This window comes from Gopherus evgoodei, chromosome 1, assembly GCF_007399415.2.
Source record: "Gopherus evgoodei ecotype Sinaloan lineage chromosome 1, rGopEvg1_v1.p, whole genome shotgun sequence".
NCBI classification, from domain to species: Eukaryota; Metazoa; Chordata; order Testudines; family Testudinidae; genus Gopherus; species Gopherus evgoodei.
The window spans coordinates 43266922-43285577 of NC_044322.1; the positions used below are offsets into that span (position 1 = coordinate 43266922).

General features: G+C 40.5%; 1 protein-coding gene across 1 annotated transcript in view; it reads right to left on the minus strand.

Annotated features, from left to right (window-relative positions):
• UBL3 (ubiquitin like 3) overlaps positions 1-15162 on the minus strand; it is a 63792-nt gene extending 48630 nt beyond the window's left edge. Inside the window, exon 1 of the mRNA XM_030562858.1 lies at positions 14317-15162. Coding sequence (XP_030418718.1) covers positions 14317-14343 — 27 coding nt within the window. The 5' untranslated portion in view covers positions 14344-15162. The remainder of the gene's footprint in view (positions 1-14316) is intronic.
• Positions 15163-18656: the final 3494 nt, after the last annotated feature.

Sequence of the window (18656 nt, forward strand, 5' to 3'; positions counted from 1 at the left end):
GAAGCGACTCTCATATTCCCTCTCTCAGGTGACTGTCCAAACCACCTAACTACAAAGTCATTCTCTCTCTCTCTCTGGCCCAATGAACGTTTTTTATACAGAGTGAATTCAATTGCCAAGAAGTCTGAAAAATGTTGGTTGGGATTGATCCAAAATGATTTTTTTTAAAAAAAAGCTGGAACACCAAAAAAAAAATCAGTATTTGTACAGCTCTAATTAAAACAATGACACAGCTATCTCCTAGCTAAAAGTTACAAAAAGCTGCATCATCTCAATGGATCAGAAAGAAAGGAGAATGTCAGACAGATTACCTAAATCAGTGGTTTTCAGTATGGGGTACCCAAGCTCTCATCAGGGGACACAAGAGACAACACATTTTATTTAGTAAGACTTGGCAATCTAACCATAGATATATTATGACCCTATCTCATATGGGGGTATGTGGTAGACTACATTATTTGGAAAGGGGTACACAGCCTAAAAAGTTTGAAAACCATTGACCTAAATGTTACTTGGGTTACATGTCAATAGAATTCGAATGCACTGTGAGGGCTGGTCCACACTACGGGGGGGAAATCGATCTTAGATACGCAACTTCAGCTACGTGAATAACGTAGCTGAAGTCGACTATCTAAGATCGGATTACTCACCTGTCCACACCGCGCGGGATCGATGTTCGCGGCTCTCCCTGTCGATTCCGGAACTCCGTTGGGGTTGATGGAGTTCCGGAATCAATATAAGCGCGCTCGGGGATCGATATATCGCGTCTAGATTAGACGCGATATATCGATCCCCGAGCAATCGATTTTAACCCGCCGATACGGCGGGTAGTCTGGACGTGGCCTGAGTTACAGCTACAAAACACATCAACATTCCTCACAAAGAATTCAGGAGGAATGTACATCTCTAAGCATTAGTCGTCCCTCTGTGGAGCAGTTCCAAATCTAAGTGGGAGAAGATGAAAGCATAGACCAAAGGAAGGGAGCGCAGCAGAGGAAAATTTTCAAATACATTCCTCTTATTTGCGCAAAGACTGAATATAAAAAAGCGTAGACAAATTAAAGGAATTTCAGATCAAAACAGAAAAAAAACTTTTTGTCAACTCACAGAAAGCCTCCTGTGAGTCCTGTGTTGCTCTTAAATGCATACCCTCTTCCAGTCAGCAGTCCAAAATTAACAGCTGGCTAAAACCCTTCCAAAAGGAAACATAAGCTTGTAGTGTAGTTAACAGATGGCGGCACAGGTTATGAAAATAGGCTTCTCTTCTGCCTCTTAACAGAATCTTTAAAAATGTTCAGCTGAACTGTATATTTAAATAGTCCTTCTTACTACAGTTTAGAATTCTACTGATGAAACAAAGCTGAACATCTGTATATTCTAAACATAAGAATGTGTGATAAGTACATTTGTAGAGAGTATCTCCTACCTTGAGCGTTACTACCTATCAGTTTCCAGCAACAGAAAGAATTTTCAAATTAAAAAAATAAAACTTCAGGGTTATTTTCTTATGCCTCAAGTAAAAAGGGCAAAGGGGCATGTCAGGACACTGTACTGCTTATTCAGATCTGACAGGCTGACTTTCCATATTCACTCCATCCATGGATCCCATTGTCTAGCTTCATGATATCCTAGCATTCATTCCGCTAGTGATGCCACACCTATCAAGCCATATATCAGGGACTGAAACCTGATTATTATGAAGATAAGACAAGTGCCACCATCTCCATTCAATGTTGCATGGTGTTTTTAAGTCTTCAATATTCATCTCAAATGCTACAGTATAACATAATAATTCCTAACTTTTAAAATACTGTATACAATACTGTGGAAAGTTAATGTATTTGCCCCCTTGACAAGCACCAGTCTTCAGCACTGTTCAACAGCCCTTAGGACATCACCAGAGTAGCGCAAACCGGGTCATCTATCTTAAGCCTAAACCAGCCTTTGCATCTGGGTGGCAGAATCTTTGTTATGTTGACGTCAAAAAGAGGTCAGTGGAAGTAATTATAAGTGTGCTGATATATTTGTTGTCCTCTTTATTTGGGGCAATCATAAGCTACTATCATCCAAACATTCACCTTCATCCAAAAACAGAAAAACCCCAACACCACCAGATAGCCATTCTGTTCCAACAACACAGTCATATTCCACCCTGACAGGGGCTGCCTTTTAAGTGATGGGACAGCGAATTGTCTTATACATATTATATATTACCTTGTTGTCCATTATATTTTCTTTAGTAGGATAGAAATAAAAGTATCATCTCTTTTACGTAATGTAGTCAAGGGCTTGAAAATCTACTAGCTGTAGTAGTGAACTTCAATTTACAATTCAATTTACATAAATTTCAGGTGCCATAAAGCCCTTTACAATACTGGTTGCATTTCTAGAAAATAGTACTGTATTTTATTATAAAATAGTACTGTATTTTATTATAAAATATCTACTCAGTGCAAAAAACACAAAAAAACAGTAACATGTAAACAATATCTGTAATATTTTATTTTCAGTCTTTCATAGAATCATAGAAATGTAGAGCTGGAAGGGACCTTGAGAGGTCATTAAATCCATCCTCCGCATGCTGAGGCAAGAGCCAAGTATACCCATTCAATAACATAGGAAAGTGGTTCTCAACCGGGGGTACGTGTACCCCTGGGGGTATGCAGATGTCTTCCAGAGGATACATCAACTCGTTTAGATATTTAACAACAGGCTACATAAAAAGCACTAGCGATGTCAGTAGAAACTAAAATTTCATACAATGACTTGTTTATACTGCTCTATATACTATACACTGACACGTAAGTATAATATTTATATTCTAATTGATTTTATAATTTTATGGTAAAAATCAAGAAAGTAAGCAAATTTTCAGTAATAGTGTGCTCTGACACTTGTCTGATTTTATAAGCAAGTAGTTTTTAAGTGAGGTAAAACTTGGGGGTACAAAATACAAATCTAACTCCTGAAAGGGGTACAGTAGTCTGCTGCTCAGACATGACAAGGTATTTGAAAGTATCTTCAGTAATGCGGAGGATAAAAAGGGCCAAAAATATATACAAACAGTCCACCATACACAGCCATCCAGAAATTACTCTCTATAGTTTACTGCTCTTCCTTTCCTCTCTCATGTCTATGGATTTTAGCATTTTCCTTTCAGTTGTTTTCATACACTGAAAAATAAGACATTTTTATGATCATAAACTAATTATTTAGGATATAGGAGCTAAGGGGAAAATGAACATCTCCTAATGGCAGGTTTATCATCAATAAAGACCCAATTTTTTTATGATTTTATAGCCTTTTAATATTAAAAAATATACGTCATGGCGGTGAAGGGTGGTTGGTTAATGCCTATACATCTTCAGAGATGAAAGGTCAAAGTATAGATCTCATTCAGGTCAGAAATTAAACAAATTAGTTGATTTCAACCTAATCCCAAATGGTTGGTTATTACAATCATAAAGCTACTACACAGAGTAATTGGTCACAATTGTCCGTCTCTGCTCAGAAGATGCCCAAGACTAGCAAAAGTGTTGAAGGTTGGACTGATGTGAAGTGGCAGAACCAACAGAGAAAGTCTGTAAGTACCTAACTTGCCTATGCCTGGCTCAGCTCTACCCAGAATTCTTAGTCCCGCACTTTTACAACTTCAAACAATTTTTACAATCAAGCACACACAAAATAACATATGCAGATAGAAGGACTGATCAGTGATCAGCCTATAATCCATGTATAGGGCAGGTTGTCTTTCCAAAGTAAAGAGATAGCAAAGATATAGTACCTGAACTAAGAAGATTCTGGGTTGCTGCAAACCTGGACTACAGCATGCTTGGTATGGATGGAATCTTTGAATTTAGCTGCAAAGCTCTATTAAATCTGCACTGAGCATGCACAAAGTGCAACTTGGCCAAATTTGGGTGGATTTTTACAGGGATGGCAAAGACACATCACTGACACAAAGGTCAACTCCCTGCCAAAATTTCAGTCCCTGCTCCAAAGCATGGGGGCACTAGTGGTTTTCAAAAAAAGATTACTTAAATTTTTAACATGGTGAAAACAATTTTTCTTTAACCTAGTTCTCTGAAATGGCTTAAATTTTAGAAGGTACATACTATACATTTTTAAGCGATTTATTCTGAAAACTTTTCAGATTAATTTTACAGCTATATCAGAAAATGAATGATCGTTTATTTCATTTACCAAAGGTAATTGAAGCAGATATTTATGATGTCACTGGGAGGTGAACTATCTCCAATTCAACAGGTTAATCATTAATATCTGGAGGATTTTTTGCCATCCTGTATTAGGAAAACATCACCAGACAGACATTTAAATGGTTTTATTTAACTAAACAACGTTATGTATTCTGGATTTTTTTCCTTCAAACAGCAAACAATCTTTTAACAAAATAAGCATATGAATTTTTGAATTCAGTTAAACATTCAAGTTTTTTAAAATCTGGTTTGTTTTTTGTTAAAATTCTTGTTAACAAAAATAGTTAAATATTTATTTTTAAAAAACAAAAATTAAATTGACTATATAAGCCAGGTCAACATGAGAAACGTAAAATATTAGCTTCTGCAGCAAACACAGTCGTATTCACCTTCAGTTCCCTGCTTACTCATAATCTGGAAGAGAAAAACAAGCTTTCCTGCATTTTCAGGTCCCAAACCATTTCTCAATTGGAATGAATTAGTCCAAAGGAAGAAAATATTCTTTCTGCACCGACAGAAGAAGCTACTGCTGTTAAAAGTGAGATTATCACTTTAACAGTCTCTGAATCCAAGTGTTTAAGTGACTTCCACCAGTTCACTGTTATGGCTTTCTTTAAAGCATCATCAGAAAACATATATATTTCTTGAATGGTTCATCCTTACCTCTGAAGTTTATTATAGTTGGCATTATGGAGGGACGATTGCTGGAGGCATTTTATCAAAAATATCAAAAAAAATCCGATTTAAATTAAATCAGTTTTTTTTTAAATCATTGATTTTTATCCACCCTGGTTTCACAACAGCTATTAATTATTCTGCATAATTCTTCTTTGTAAAGACTAAAATTAAAAATGCATAGTGCCAAGATGACATACAAACTTCAACCCTTATTAGTACACTGTACGTCAACTAAAGTCACTGAACATTATTCCAAACACAGTCACATTCATGCTACCGGCCCATCCAAGCACCAATGTGCAATAAAACTTATTACATTCAGTATTTGAAACCTTTTTGATACTGTATAGCTCATTATTAGCCACTCAGTCACTCATGATACAATACATAATTCTATGAAAAGAATATCTGAGCCAATGTAACCTGGTACTTAAGCTCCATTGGAAACTATAAACTTTTTTTTTCTTTTTGTAAAGGCCACAGTTCTAAAATAACCGAAGTGCTCTGCTGATGGCTCATTAGGGTAACAAGGAAATAGGTATTGTTGGATGACTAATCAAGGTCAACACACCAGCAGCATCTTAAAGTTATACCACAGCTCTGAAAGGCATAATTCATTAAACATTGATCTCCACTATTTATTTTTATTATAAACAATAATGGAATCTTGATATTAAATATATACGTTAGTATTCTAAGGGACTATAAGTAGTATCATTTGAAATGTTTGTTACAGAGTTCAGAAACATTAGTGTGGCACAGATGACTGTTAGACCACAATACACTGGGACAGCATGCTAACCGCACAGAGGAGATATTAACATTGCAGTATCCAACTCTGAAGTGAGATTACTTTTGAGATAAAACATTCTCTTCTCACTGTTTAATCTCAAAAAAAGAAAAAAACCCACCGTTATATTTATTTTAAAAAAGGTACCACGTTTACATCTAAGTATTTCAGAGAATTTCTTATCTTATATAACTTAATATGATGTAACAAAGATCATAGGAAAGCTTCCAAAAGAGCAAAGACCCAAGTTTTTCAGTGTGGAAGCATTCATTCACACCTGAAATACTGGCATTACAAATTGAAGTCCAGATCTGCAGCAGAATAACACTAAAACAACAGAGCCACCATTGTTTCCTCACAAATCTATGGCTGTCCCAGCACAAGTCCAGGTCTTTGGTGTAAATCAGATGAGCCCGAACAGTACTTGAATCGATTACAGCTACCAGGAGCAATCAGGGTCCATTCCAACAGATAGACATACAGTGCAGAAGTGCAATGGACACTCTTCTTAGTTGGTGGCTATGAGATACTATTATCCAGGAGCTGGACCCACTGAAGACTAACACAAAGCTGGCACAGTGCTGAACAGGACCTAGTCCTATTTATATCTGTTTTTATTACTTAGCTAATGAAAATGGGATACATCAAACTCTGTCAATTTATATATATTTCTATCTCCATAATAACTGTATTGTGGAACAAAATAATCTCAACTGGAAAGATAATTAATTGTATGGGATTCTACCACTAGCTTTCCATAAAGTTTTGAAATCCATCTCTGAAAGAATTTTAAGAAAGAGAGCTATGTGGACCCAACAATGACAAATTATTTTTAAGCCACTTAGCCACTGCCAGAAACTATAGAAAAAAATTACTTGAAAAGAGTCCAATCCCGCATCAGTGGTGTCATCATTTTGCAATGTGTCAAGTTCCCTCCTCTTTCAGATGCTTTTATAAGCTCAGTGGCTCTCTGTGGAGACTCTTTTTGGAGAAAATTTATAGTATGTTTTGATCAACACCCTCATCCTTTTTAGTGCAAATTTCAAACACATCTATGATGATTACTAGATACAAGTTTAGAGAGAACCTGCCAATGGATTCCACTGACTGCAAATGTCAAACTAGAGCATATCAATCTTCCTCTGTCTGTCAATCAACCAACCACCCAACCAATCATGAAACTGACAGTATCTGTCAAAGAATATTTGAATTTTCACTGCATGCTTTAGGGTGGCTCAATGTTACTTCTTTAACAAGGTCTAAAAATTTCTGAAGACTCACACATCAGAAGTTTAGAATTACTACAACTGAGAAGATCTCATCTTTTTTCCATTGGCATAACAAATAAAGATATCCTTGGCACAATTTTACCAACATTCTTGGAAGTCCTCTTCAGCAATATTATTCTCTAAATTTTCTTTTCTGATGTAGAATCAATAGCATTAACTAGGAATGCTTTTGGCTGCTTAGAGACAATTTCAAGAATTTTCTCATATTTGACCAACAATCTTTACAATTTTAAGTGCTCGTTCTTTAATTTTTTCCTTCACTATTTCTTCATTTTCATCACAAGCAGAATCCAGTGGTGGACCTGTCATTTTAAATTCATTTGGGGAAGTATATCCAGGCCAAAATGCTTCAGCCATTTCTTTAAATTGCTCATTTTGTGCTACCCTGGAGGTGATTAGCATACTAAGAGATTGCAACTCCTATCAAATGCAAGTTGTTATTATAGCATAGTCATAGGTTGATCTTTACCTATTTTTGGATGCCAAAACCAGAGACTACTCCAAAACTAAGCTGAAGACATGCTAAAAGGTCTGAAATTTAGATTTAAGTCAGCATCATGGCTAGGATTAGATGACAATGATGGAATCAAAAGTTTTCACTGTTACAAAATTTAGAATAAATAGCCAATATCTAGTGAATGTAATAGTGCAGATAGAAGACTGAAAAATAAGATGAGCCAGCCAGCTATATACCATCAAGATTACCCAGAACTTTCCAGAAGTGTCTAGAATCTTGCAAGACCACCCTCCCAAGAGTAATGTAAATTCTTCAGAGTGAGAAAGAAGGTCAGAAGTTTAAAAAAAAAATAGAAAAAATTCTCTAAGACTCCGGGGCTGGGTTTCTCTGTGGGGAAAAACAGGTTTTATTTTTGGGTTTGGGGGGTTTTGTTGTTGTTGTTGCAGATTATTTACTTTGTGTATTTGACAGCACTTTGCATATGGTCAGTTCCACTGTTTCTCCAAATTATTTCTAGCATTTATCTTACAGTAGCGCTCAATGGGTGCAGACGGAACTAGAACACTATTGTGCTGTGCACTGTACAAGCATATATGAAAAAATAGTTCCAGCCCTCAAACCTGACACTCTAAAACTTATTCAAACATAGAAACAGACAAGATCTGGATATAAGTATAGATGCAAGTAGGCCCTATGTATTCCATGTTCCATAGCCTCAGATTTCACCCCTTTCACAGAGCTATTCTCCAGAATCTAAGCTTTTATATATATTGAGAGAGAGAGAGTCATAGCGATCATGGAAAAAACTTTGAAAGCATCAACACTGTTACCTGCCTGAGTTTGCACAGAGACTAAAACAATAGCTCTGAGAACGGTGAATTGTCCCATTAATCTCAAGCAGAGCCCTGTGGACTCCAGAGCTGCAGAATTTGGCTATTTTTAAGATACAAAATTCAACATTTGTTGCTGTAGAATTCATCATTTTGCTACAGCCAGGTGCCCAGCTTTTGTTTTCCGTCTCTCAGTCTTTCTAGGACCTACCAGCAGTTGCCGCTGGCTCCCCAGCATCCCCAAAATGGGAAATTAATTGGATTATAGTGTGTGCTCCCTGCGCTGTTTTATGGAACTAGACAACAGGGAGCTGGAGAGCAAGAACTGGAGTCCAGCTTGCAGCCAGGAAATGGGGAACCAGAAAATAGGCTGATGACTTAACTTGCCTGGAAAACAGTGCAGCAGCCATGCCAGGAGGAAATGTCCCAGTGAAGCAGACTATAAGACCTGTCAGTTCCTTGCACAATGGTGGAAGCAATTTCTGTGCCAAACAACTTGAACAACAACACAGGAGCCAAGGCCCAGGGAGAGGAGCTGGGCCACCTGGAGAGAATGGCAAAAAACCCTCATCTTCAAAAATAACCATTGACAAATTTTCCATCTCAGTACTTTCAACTATTTTCACAGAGACAGATCTGTGTTTGTGCAGGGGAATAAGATATGTGGCATTTTATTGTGAAAGAGTAAATTAACACTGCCTAAAAGTTATGGATGGGTACTGCGGAATTTGATCCTATTCTGCCAAGGAGTACACAATGCCCTGCATACTAACGAATGATCATAACGATGACTGGTACACCTGGTTAGATACATGGGTTGTTCTGTTTTGCTTGTTGGGCGGGGGGAATGTATGAATATTTTCAAATAATTTTAGAGATTGCCTAGTATATATGCGACATCAGCTTTGAGCATGTATGGTCCTGATCACAGCTGCAGGTAACAGGAGAGTGTTGGAAGACAAGCAGGGAGCAATGTCTTGTCCCCATAAACGCAACACTGCAATATGTTACATACCCTGGTTCAACATACAGGGAGTCAGAAAAGGAGCTTTCTTCATCCTGATCCCCTACCACATCCTCCCCCCCCTCCCACACACACACACACAAAGTGGGGGGGAGCAGTAAAAAAAGGAAGACAACAACACAGGAAATGGTACACTACGATCTGTTTCACTCTCTTCTGCATCAGGAAAGAAAGAATACCCAAATGCTTCCTGGCTGCAAACTGGATAACACAGATAATGTTTTCACTCTTCTTAGCCATAATTGCAGATCACAATATAGCATGAATAAATATTTAAACTCTTCAGACTGGAGAAGGGGATGTAAAATGCACAGAAATAACATTTAGCATTTATTAGTCATTCCCTCAAACTCTTCTTGATAAAGTTAAACACAGTCAACTTTATATCTAATCAGTTTAAAAAATAAGAAAAGTTATTTCAGATTCTGTCACAAAGCCTACAAAAAGTAAAAGGAGGAAGGATAACTAAAATAAATAAAGTAAGAAGACAAAGATGCACCACTTTTTGAATTTTGTCCCCATAAATGAAATGCTGTGAATGAAATCAAATATGTTTAGCTACTTTATTTCCAACATATTATTTTGATATTCTCCTTGACTATTCTTATATTTAGAATTTTTTTAAACTGGTTGATGGATACTGAAATTTAACTGCAACACAACTACTTCTTCAGGTTGTTCTTCCACTCTCCTACTGCACCATCTTTCAGGCTGTCCCATCTGCCTGAGGCCATATCCCTGTCTGGTTTTCTCCATCAAGTCTCATGAAATCACACTTCACAGGTGCCACACACCAGCTCCCTACTTTTAACTTCCTGAAATAGCTTGTACAAGCACACACATAAACCCCTTCAAAAACCGTGGAATAAGTTCAGAACCAGGTTTTGTCCACTGTCCTCATTAGCCCTTTAGATTATAGGGTTTCTGCCCGAAAAGCACCTGTCTTGTGTCTGTTAAGTGCCTAGCAGGGAAGATATTAATTACGTTCTACTAAAAATAGGCATTCCACACATCATATCTTTTGCTTAAGTCTTAGTATATGGACTCAAAAAGACAGTATAAAACAATTTAATATAGTCTATAAATTCCTAATTTTAAAATGTTTTGTTGTTTACATGCAAAAGGGGTCAACAAAAAGAATATTTCCCTCAAACATTACCCAGAGGGAGAAACGTATGGGACTTAACATAGTAGACATGCAAAGCGTGGCCGGGGATATGCAGGGGTGACAGAGTCTTGTTCATGTCCTTAGTAATGTCTGAAGGTGCATGAAGGTCTCAGTTTGACACTAAGCCATAAAAGGTGCTTTTCAAAGATGGAAGTCCTCAAAAAGAAATTACATTTGTAAGGAAGAGTGTTGTAACAGTACAAGATACATGGACACAGCCCTGCAAGGTTCATGTGGCAGTCCCACTGAAATCCCTGGAATTACTCATTTAAATAATAGCTTCTGTATTGAGCCCATTTTTTTAGTAGCTTGTGCTGAACCAATCAACTATGCTTATATCAAAACAGAAAACTATTAAATATTTTCATTAAGTCAAAAGAGTAGAGTCAAATTAACTACATGAAGCCACAAGCCACTCAGTGCCTTTTTATCTTTACCGAAGAAATAGGACTTGCAAACAGATCACCTGTTATCTACAATCTATTTCCAAACATTACTACATGGCAAAACTGGCCACTTTTCTGGTGAAAATGTTTGAAATACACAGAGATTATCCCTATGGTCACTGCCAGCCCCAATATTCTTTTACTACAACAGGGAACTATAAGAAAAAAAACAAACAAAATTAGGCTCTAGTCCTGCAATACAATCTTCTACCACTGACCCTGACACATGTCTAGTGTCCTAATTAAGTTGATGAAACACCACACAGGCACACAGGTCAACACTAATAGGTTTCATTGAAGAATTGGAGCCATAACCTTTAAGTAGCATGTATTGCTACAATAGTAGCGAAACACATACTTATAAAATAATGTTTGGAATGTGGTGTGTCAATCTACTTTGTTAATGGAATGCAAATGATAAAGAATTAGCATGTTAATCACTTAGGACTGATGTGTTGAAATGTTTAGCCCCATAAAAAGAGGCTAATTCTAGAGGAAGTCAATCAAACATGTGACTGAAGAGAAAGAGGTCAAAGCTTTGCACATATTCAAATACTGTACTAGATAAAAAAAATCTGTAGAGTTTTCAAAGATTTATATAAATTCAGACTATATACACACACAGAACAGTGCTAATTTCCACTGATAGGAAGAGCTATTGCAAATTACTACATTTTGCAAAGCAGCAATTAAAATAATAAAAAGCAGATACTAAATCGTTTATCTGACAAATACAGTTTAGCTTTAATTATTTATTATAAACACTTCAGTGTTTTGTAACAGGTTTTGTAAATGTGATGAATTTTAGTAATATGACATCCCTCCACACTCCTATTAAATCCTTGAGAACTGGGAAAAGACCACTGCTTGTGCATACAAATTATGGAGTGGGTGGATTAGGGAAATGCAAATTACCAGACTCAACAGTAAACACAAACATAAACAAGGTGACAGCCTGATAAATGTTTCTCTTTTAGGAACAATCAGTTTAAATAGCAATTACTAGAAAATGTGAGCTTTTGGGGTGAGGAGGCTGTTGATAATAGGAGACTAAGGGCTAGTCTACACTGGCAATGTTAAAGCACTGTTGCAGCAGCGCTTTAACGTGGCTTGTGTAGTCGCGGCAGAGCACTGGGAGAGAGCTCTCCTGGCACTCTAAAAAATCCCACCTCCACGAGGGGCATGGCTACCAGCGCTGTTGCACTGTCTATACTGGCGCTTTACAACGCTGAAACTTGCTGCGCTCAGCGCGCTGTTTTTTCACACCCGAGAGAGAAAGTCTCAGCGCTGTAAAGTTCCAGTGTAGGCAAGCCCTAAGAATGAATATTCCCATGTTCTTTCTAACAATTTATCTATTCTTAATACCCCAAGTTTCCACAGTGTATATGCCACAAGCCTTCTAAGACAAGACAACTGCAGCTAAAAAAAAATGCAGAAATCTATCGAAATAGTCCTAAAAAAGCCTGCATGAATTTATACCCTCAGTTAAAATAAACGGATACTGATGTTATCATTTGATATTTCATCGCTATATATCCAAAAAATTACTACAACTAACAATCTTCTTGATTATGAACAAATGGTATATCTTTAGGCCTAGACTTTACTACTAGCAATGTGCCAATATGGCATCAGAATAATTACTACTTTTAAAAGATGTAACAGATTTTATAGCTAAAATATTTTTATTTCTATCATTTAAATGTGTACATTGATATAAAATCAAGTTTCAGCACAAGAAGTCTAGTGCCAGCACAATGATTACCAAGTAGGTAGGGTCCAGGAGTACTGTGGAGGGGCAATTTGCTCAGCTCATGGAAAGGGGAGAGAAGAGTGCTTCCTGCTGCTGTCTAGAGGCCCCTCCAGCCAATTTCAAAAACAATGCTAAGGGATCTGTATCCAGCCCTCCACAGCTAGAGTAAGATTTGCTGTGATATGACGCATTAGTCAGGGAGGGGAAGAGGAAAGACTATTCAGCGTATCCTCAGGGCTAAGGAGACCCTGGAAGGAAACATACACTAAATAATATTATGACTGAAAATTATAGTGGAAAGGATTTAGACTGAGACACAACAGTCCTCCCACCCTCCAAGTCATAATATACAGAATATATTTGAGAGAGAGAAAAAAACCTCATAAATGATTTTAAAACATTTCAATGGCTATTTTATTACTTTCCTTTTTTTGGCAAAATGTAGTTTTTCTACAGCAGCCAAAATGACTCTCTGTAAGAAACAATGAAAGTAAGCTCCCAAATGGTACTATTCCAACAGCCTGATTAGCATGAATATGCATCATTAACTGCATATCTACTATGCCTGAAATAAGGGCTATTCATCTTTACAGTCTTTCTACAGTGCTAGGTTATGAAGGCAAAATGTTAATTTCACACCAAATGACAGAAGCATAGACATGTCTTCTGCTGTAAGACAAAGTCACCACCAATCACCTTGAAATATGAAGAATGAAGTGATATATGGAAAAGATTTGCTGCAAGAATAAAGAGGTAACATATGAAAATATATTAACTGCTTCTTTCAAAAAGCTTTTTTCAATATATAACATCAGAAAATTCATGCGGCAAATAGATTAATTAGCAGACCTGAAAGACTAGTGCAAGAACTCCCTCCTCCTCTCCCCCCAAAGCACCAGAATATGCTCATCTATACACCTTTCTGGTTTTAAATGTATTGATCTTGCAGGTCCAAAAAGGTGTCAACAGAGAACTATACTGGTTGAAGTACAGTTCACTAAAAGAAATATAACTGCCCTTGAAAAATGTCAATATTGCAGCTAGTGCACAAGAGATCCTATTGTGTAAATAAATGCGTGAGTTTTTGCCTGTTGACCTGTATCAAGTGAACAGATTACCTTCCTATCAATGCTAGATGCCAAAGTGTTGGTGGGCAGGGGGGCAGAGAGACAGGATGGGGCCGAATTTCAGCTGGTTCTGGAGGATAAACGCTTTCCAGTATGCTATGGTTTGGACACAAATGGTTTCCGGTAGAGTTTTATTTTGCATAGCATCTCCCTCACACATTATAATCAAAAATGCCTCACAGAGTTAAACAATACAGCTACACAAAATGAACAGACGCAGATAGCTACTCACTGGTGCAGGTAAGGACGATTACCTCTCCAAGTTGCCTTACTACATACAAGACGACTCTGCAGCTCCGATTCCCTTACGAAAAATCAAAGCAGTATCTGGACACTGGGGGGGCGGGGGGGGAAAGGCCTAGAAGGTGGAACTTTTTGTCCTCTACATCGTTAAGTGACAAGAGTGTCATTTTCTGCTAACCCTCTTTGCTGAACCCCCCCACCCTCTTTTTCCGTCTTCATCTCCCAAATACACGCCCAACAGACAGTCAAGCAATGTCCGTAGTAACGACAACAAATAAGGTGCATGGTACTTACCATGTCAGCTGGGACACTGCTGGACATCTTGCTGCTATACTCTGGTGGTTTAAAACAACTTTTGAATAAAAAATAATAATACCAAGCTCGCCCAGCAAGGGATCCGCGCGCGGTTCGGCGGCAGTAAGTTCAGTGTTACTATGAGTGTCTGATATGCAGCAAGGAGGCTGTTTGTTGAGGGGCAAATATCCAAGAGGAGCCGGTCTCCAGCGGACACAGCAGCAGCCCGGAGATGGCAGCAGATCCTTGCCAGCAGCAGCGGTGCCAGGTGGACCAGGCAGGGCTCTACAGTGACATGAATTGCGTGAGCGGGTTTTTCTTCCTTTTCCAGCCCAGACCGATAATGACGGGATGATTCACGGGATAGCTCTGTGCCCAAGTCACCTCCTCATTAAAGCGGGCGACCCAGACAGGGTGGGCGACCTTCCGGTGGCCGGAGCCAGCGGCTGAAGTTTGTGTCCTCCCAGGAGGCAGGGAAGGTGCCGGGGGCGGAGGCTGACCACCCTGTGCGGTGTCTGCGGGCGAGGGAGAAGAGCAGCGTCTCTCCCCTGCCCGGGGTGCCCTCCCCCACGCCGCTCCGGGAGCGGCAGCGCCTCAAGGGGGATTTAAACGGCAGCCGCCTCCAGCCCGCAGCAGCCTCAGGTCTCTGCTCTCATCGCCGCCGCCCCAGGCCCCCCTCCAACGGCTCCCTCAGCGGCCCGGCGGGGACCCCAGTGCCGGGCTGGCTGCCCTGTCTCGTCTCGCTGTGGGCCGGGGCCGTCTCAGCGCGATCCGCTCTCTGCCCCGCGCCCGCAGCCGCCGCCTGTCATCTTCCTCTCAAGCCAACATGGCGCCCGCCGAGCCGAAGGAAGGGGACACGGCAGGGGAGAGACGAGCCCCGCCCCCCGTACGTCACGTACGGCAGCCCCCGCGGGGCATCATGGGGATTGTAGGCTGCGAAGGGAGGGAAGCCTCGGGATAGCCGAGCACCGCTCTCCCTCAGCAACGGTTGCTAGGGCTGGCAACGGGCCGCTGGCGGGGCTGGGCCTGGGGAGCGGCGGCCTGCTGGGCTGGCCTGGTTGTCCCGGGGGCGCACACAGGGGCCCAGCAGGGACTGGCGCCTCCCCCGCATTTTGCCAGGGGGCCGCAGGCTCAGGGGGGCCCCACACTTCCCAAGGGGTTGCTGGCTTAGGAGCCTCCACACGTCCCAAGGGCCTCTCCCTGCCAGCAGCAGGGGCAGCAGTCCCAAAGGTCCCCCTGCTCTCCAGAGCCTCTGGCTGGAAGCTGGGCCACTTGCAGGGCTTGGCACCACCAGGGCACCCAATTCCCTGAACTCCTTACAGACCTAGCTGGGCTGCAAGCAGATGGCGTTTTCCAAAGTCCTCAGCCTGGATTTCGTTCAGTGTTCGTAGTGCAACTTCTGTGAGTTTGGCCCAGGCCTGGGGGGCAGGCACCAACCTAAGATACAACCACGGAAAGTGAAGACGTGTTACAATGCAGGATAAGAATAAGACATGAAAAAAGGCAGGATATAAAGGGTGCCTGAGAAGCCTTGGTGACACAGAAACAATGCACCCATTTTCTTTATATATTATATACCTCCAAGTAAATATTAAATAAATTGCACTGTTTTCATGAGGTGGGCTGTAATGTAATTTACAGCTACTTGGAGTACCATTGGGAGCCCTTTTGGGTGGTATTATTTACAAAAATATGGTTGTGTGTTTTGTTCCTGTACCTCTTCCAGCTGAGTAAAAGAGAATTATTTCTTTATCCCACAGGTTCACATGTCTCAGGTGTCACAGCACTTCTTTGAACTTCTCAATTCTCAGATTCTTTTAGTCTGAAATATCAGTCATTTCTAGTCTGGACCATTCTTTCTAAGCTGTGTAGTTCTTCCAGTGAAAAGCTCCGATGGGACCCACAGCAGAAATGATGACTTATTGTAGTTTCAAAAGGAAAATAGTACCTCACCAAATGCTTCCTTACTTCAAGGCCAGATTTTCTTAAAAGAAGGTTGTAGAGCAATTTGTGCCTTACCACTGTCTGATTTGGAATCCCAGCCCTGGCTAAGTAAAGGTAATGTCAGGTGGAAGAGATATTCCACCTCTAAAAAGGAAAAACTGATGTCCAACTGTCTAACCAAGACGCAGATGTATAGACACACATATCTGCTCATGTAAAAGTGTCAAAGAAAATATTAAGAAAATCAAGCAGATGATTCCTTAAGGATGGTTCACTATCCTCTATAGACACCAGACTGAATTTGTAGGTCATAGGTCTCCTGTAAACCCATATCAAAATATGGCTAAGTTCAATACTTCAGAAAGTTAGAGACTGCCTCTCTGCCCATGCTATACTACAGCATTGGTGTTCAGAGGAGGCATTTGAGCAGGAGCCCTCTCAGTATAATACAGAGGGAACTTGCAGCAGGATGATGGGTCCTCCTTCATGATGGGTCCTCCGGTTTGGAATACATTTCTCCACTTGGCCCAAAGTAGCACAAATCTGTTGGCCTCCATGGCTTGCAGCAGGGTCCATCTCATTACTAGAGTTTTGGGAGAAGTGAGGAGTGTTACAAGAAAGAGCTAGTGGAGAGGCCATGTGAATAGGAGATTGGGGTTCTATTCCCATCTTCCCCTGCTGTCACGTTGTGTGATCTTGAACACATCGCTTCACTTTTCTGTGCCTGTTTCCCCTGCTATCCTTGGTCATTCTTGCTTGTTTAGTCTGTGAGCTCACTGAATGACTCTCTCTCTGTTTATGGTACCTTACATAATGGGGCCCTGCTCTCAGCTAGGGCTTCTAGGGCCAGCACTGCATGACCACAAATAATAATAAAAGGACTGATATTTGTGGGAGCAGCAGGATAATGTTGGAGCATTGATTTTATTGATCTCTCTGGTAATTCTCAAGTTTTGGAGAAGCTGATGGGTTTTTACGTGAAAGAGCTCTCTTATTCTTTTTGTTATACTTCAAAATACAAAAATAATGGTCATTGCAGAACACCAGCCATAAGGAAGTCTATAGGTATGTTTACACTACGAAATTAGGTCAAATTTATAGAAGTCGGTTTTTTAGAAATCAATTTTATACAGTCCACTGTGTGTGTCCCCACTTAAGACTATTAAGACCATTAACTCAGCAGAGTGCGTCCACAGTACTGAGGCTAGCATCAACTTCTGGAGCACTGCACTGTGGGTAGCTATCCCACAGTTCCCATAGTCTCCGCCACCCATTGGAATTCTGGGTTGAGCTCCCAATGCCTGATGGGGAAAAGACATTGTTGCTGGTGGTTCTGGGTAAATGTCATCAACCCCACCACCCCCTGTGAAAACAACGGCAATAAATCGTTTCTTGCCTTTTTTCCTGGGTTACCCGTGCAGATGACATACCATGACAAGCATGGAGCCCACTCAGCTCACCGTCACCATATGTCTCCTAGGTGCTGCCAGACATTGTACTGCATTGCTACACAGAAGTAGCTCATTGCCTTTTGGCAGCAGACAGTGCATTACGATTGGTAGCCATCATCATTGTCTCCTGGGTGCTCTTTTAGCTGACCTCGGTGAGGTTGGTCGGGGCGCCTGGGCAGATATGTGTGCTCCTTTCTGGCTTCGGTGAGGTGGCTGGGGGCGCCTGGGACATAAATGGGAGATGACGATGGCCAGCAGTCATACTGCACCATCTTCTGGCGAGCAACCAGGAGACGACAACAATGGCTAGCAGTTGTACTGCACCGTCTGCTGCCAGCCTAAGATGTATTAGAGCAGCCTATGTAAGATGTATTAAGCAACTTATGGCACGCGTGCTGAAGGCGGCACGCGAGCTGATTTTCAGTGGCACTCACACTGCCCAGGTCCTGGCCACCGGTCCAGGGGGCTCTGCATTTTAATTTAATTTTAAATGAAGCTTCTTAAACATTTTTAAAACCTTATTTATTTTATATAGAACAATAGTTTAATTATATATTATAGGCTTATAGAATTACCAGCAAAACCTTAAATTAGAGTGAATAAATGAAGACTCGGCACACCACGTCTGAAAGATTGCCGACCCCTGTATTAGAGAGATGGAGTGGATCAAAACAGTAAAGAGACCAGATTTGTTTTGTATTCATTTGCTCCTTCAACCCTCCCTCCCTCTGTCCCTCCCTCCGTGAATAGTGGGGGAAAAGATAGCTCAGTGGTTTGAGCATAGGCCTACTAAACCCAGGATTTTGAGTTCAGTCTTTGAGAGGGCCATTCTATGAGCCAGCCCTATAAGCCATGTCATCAGTCACCCCTCCCTCCATCAGAACAACAGCAGACAATCATTTTGTGCCTTTTTTCAGCACAGACACCATAATACTGGGATAATGG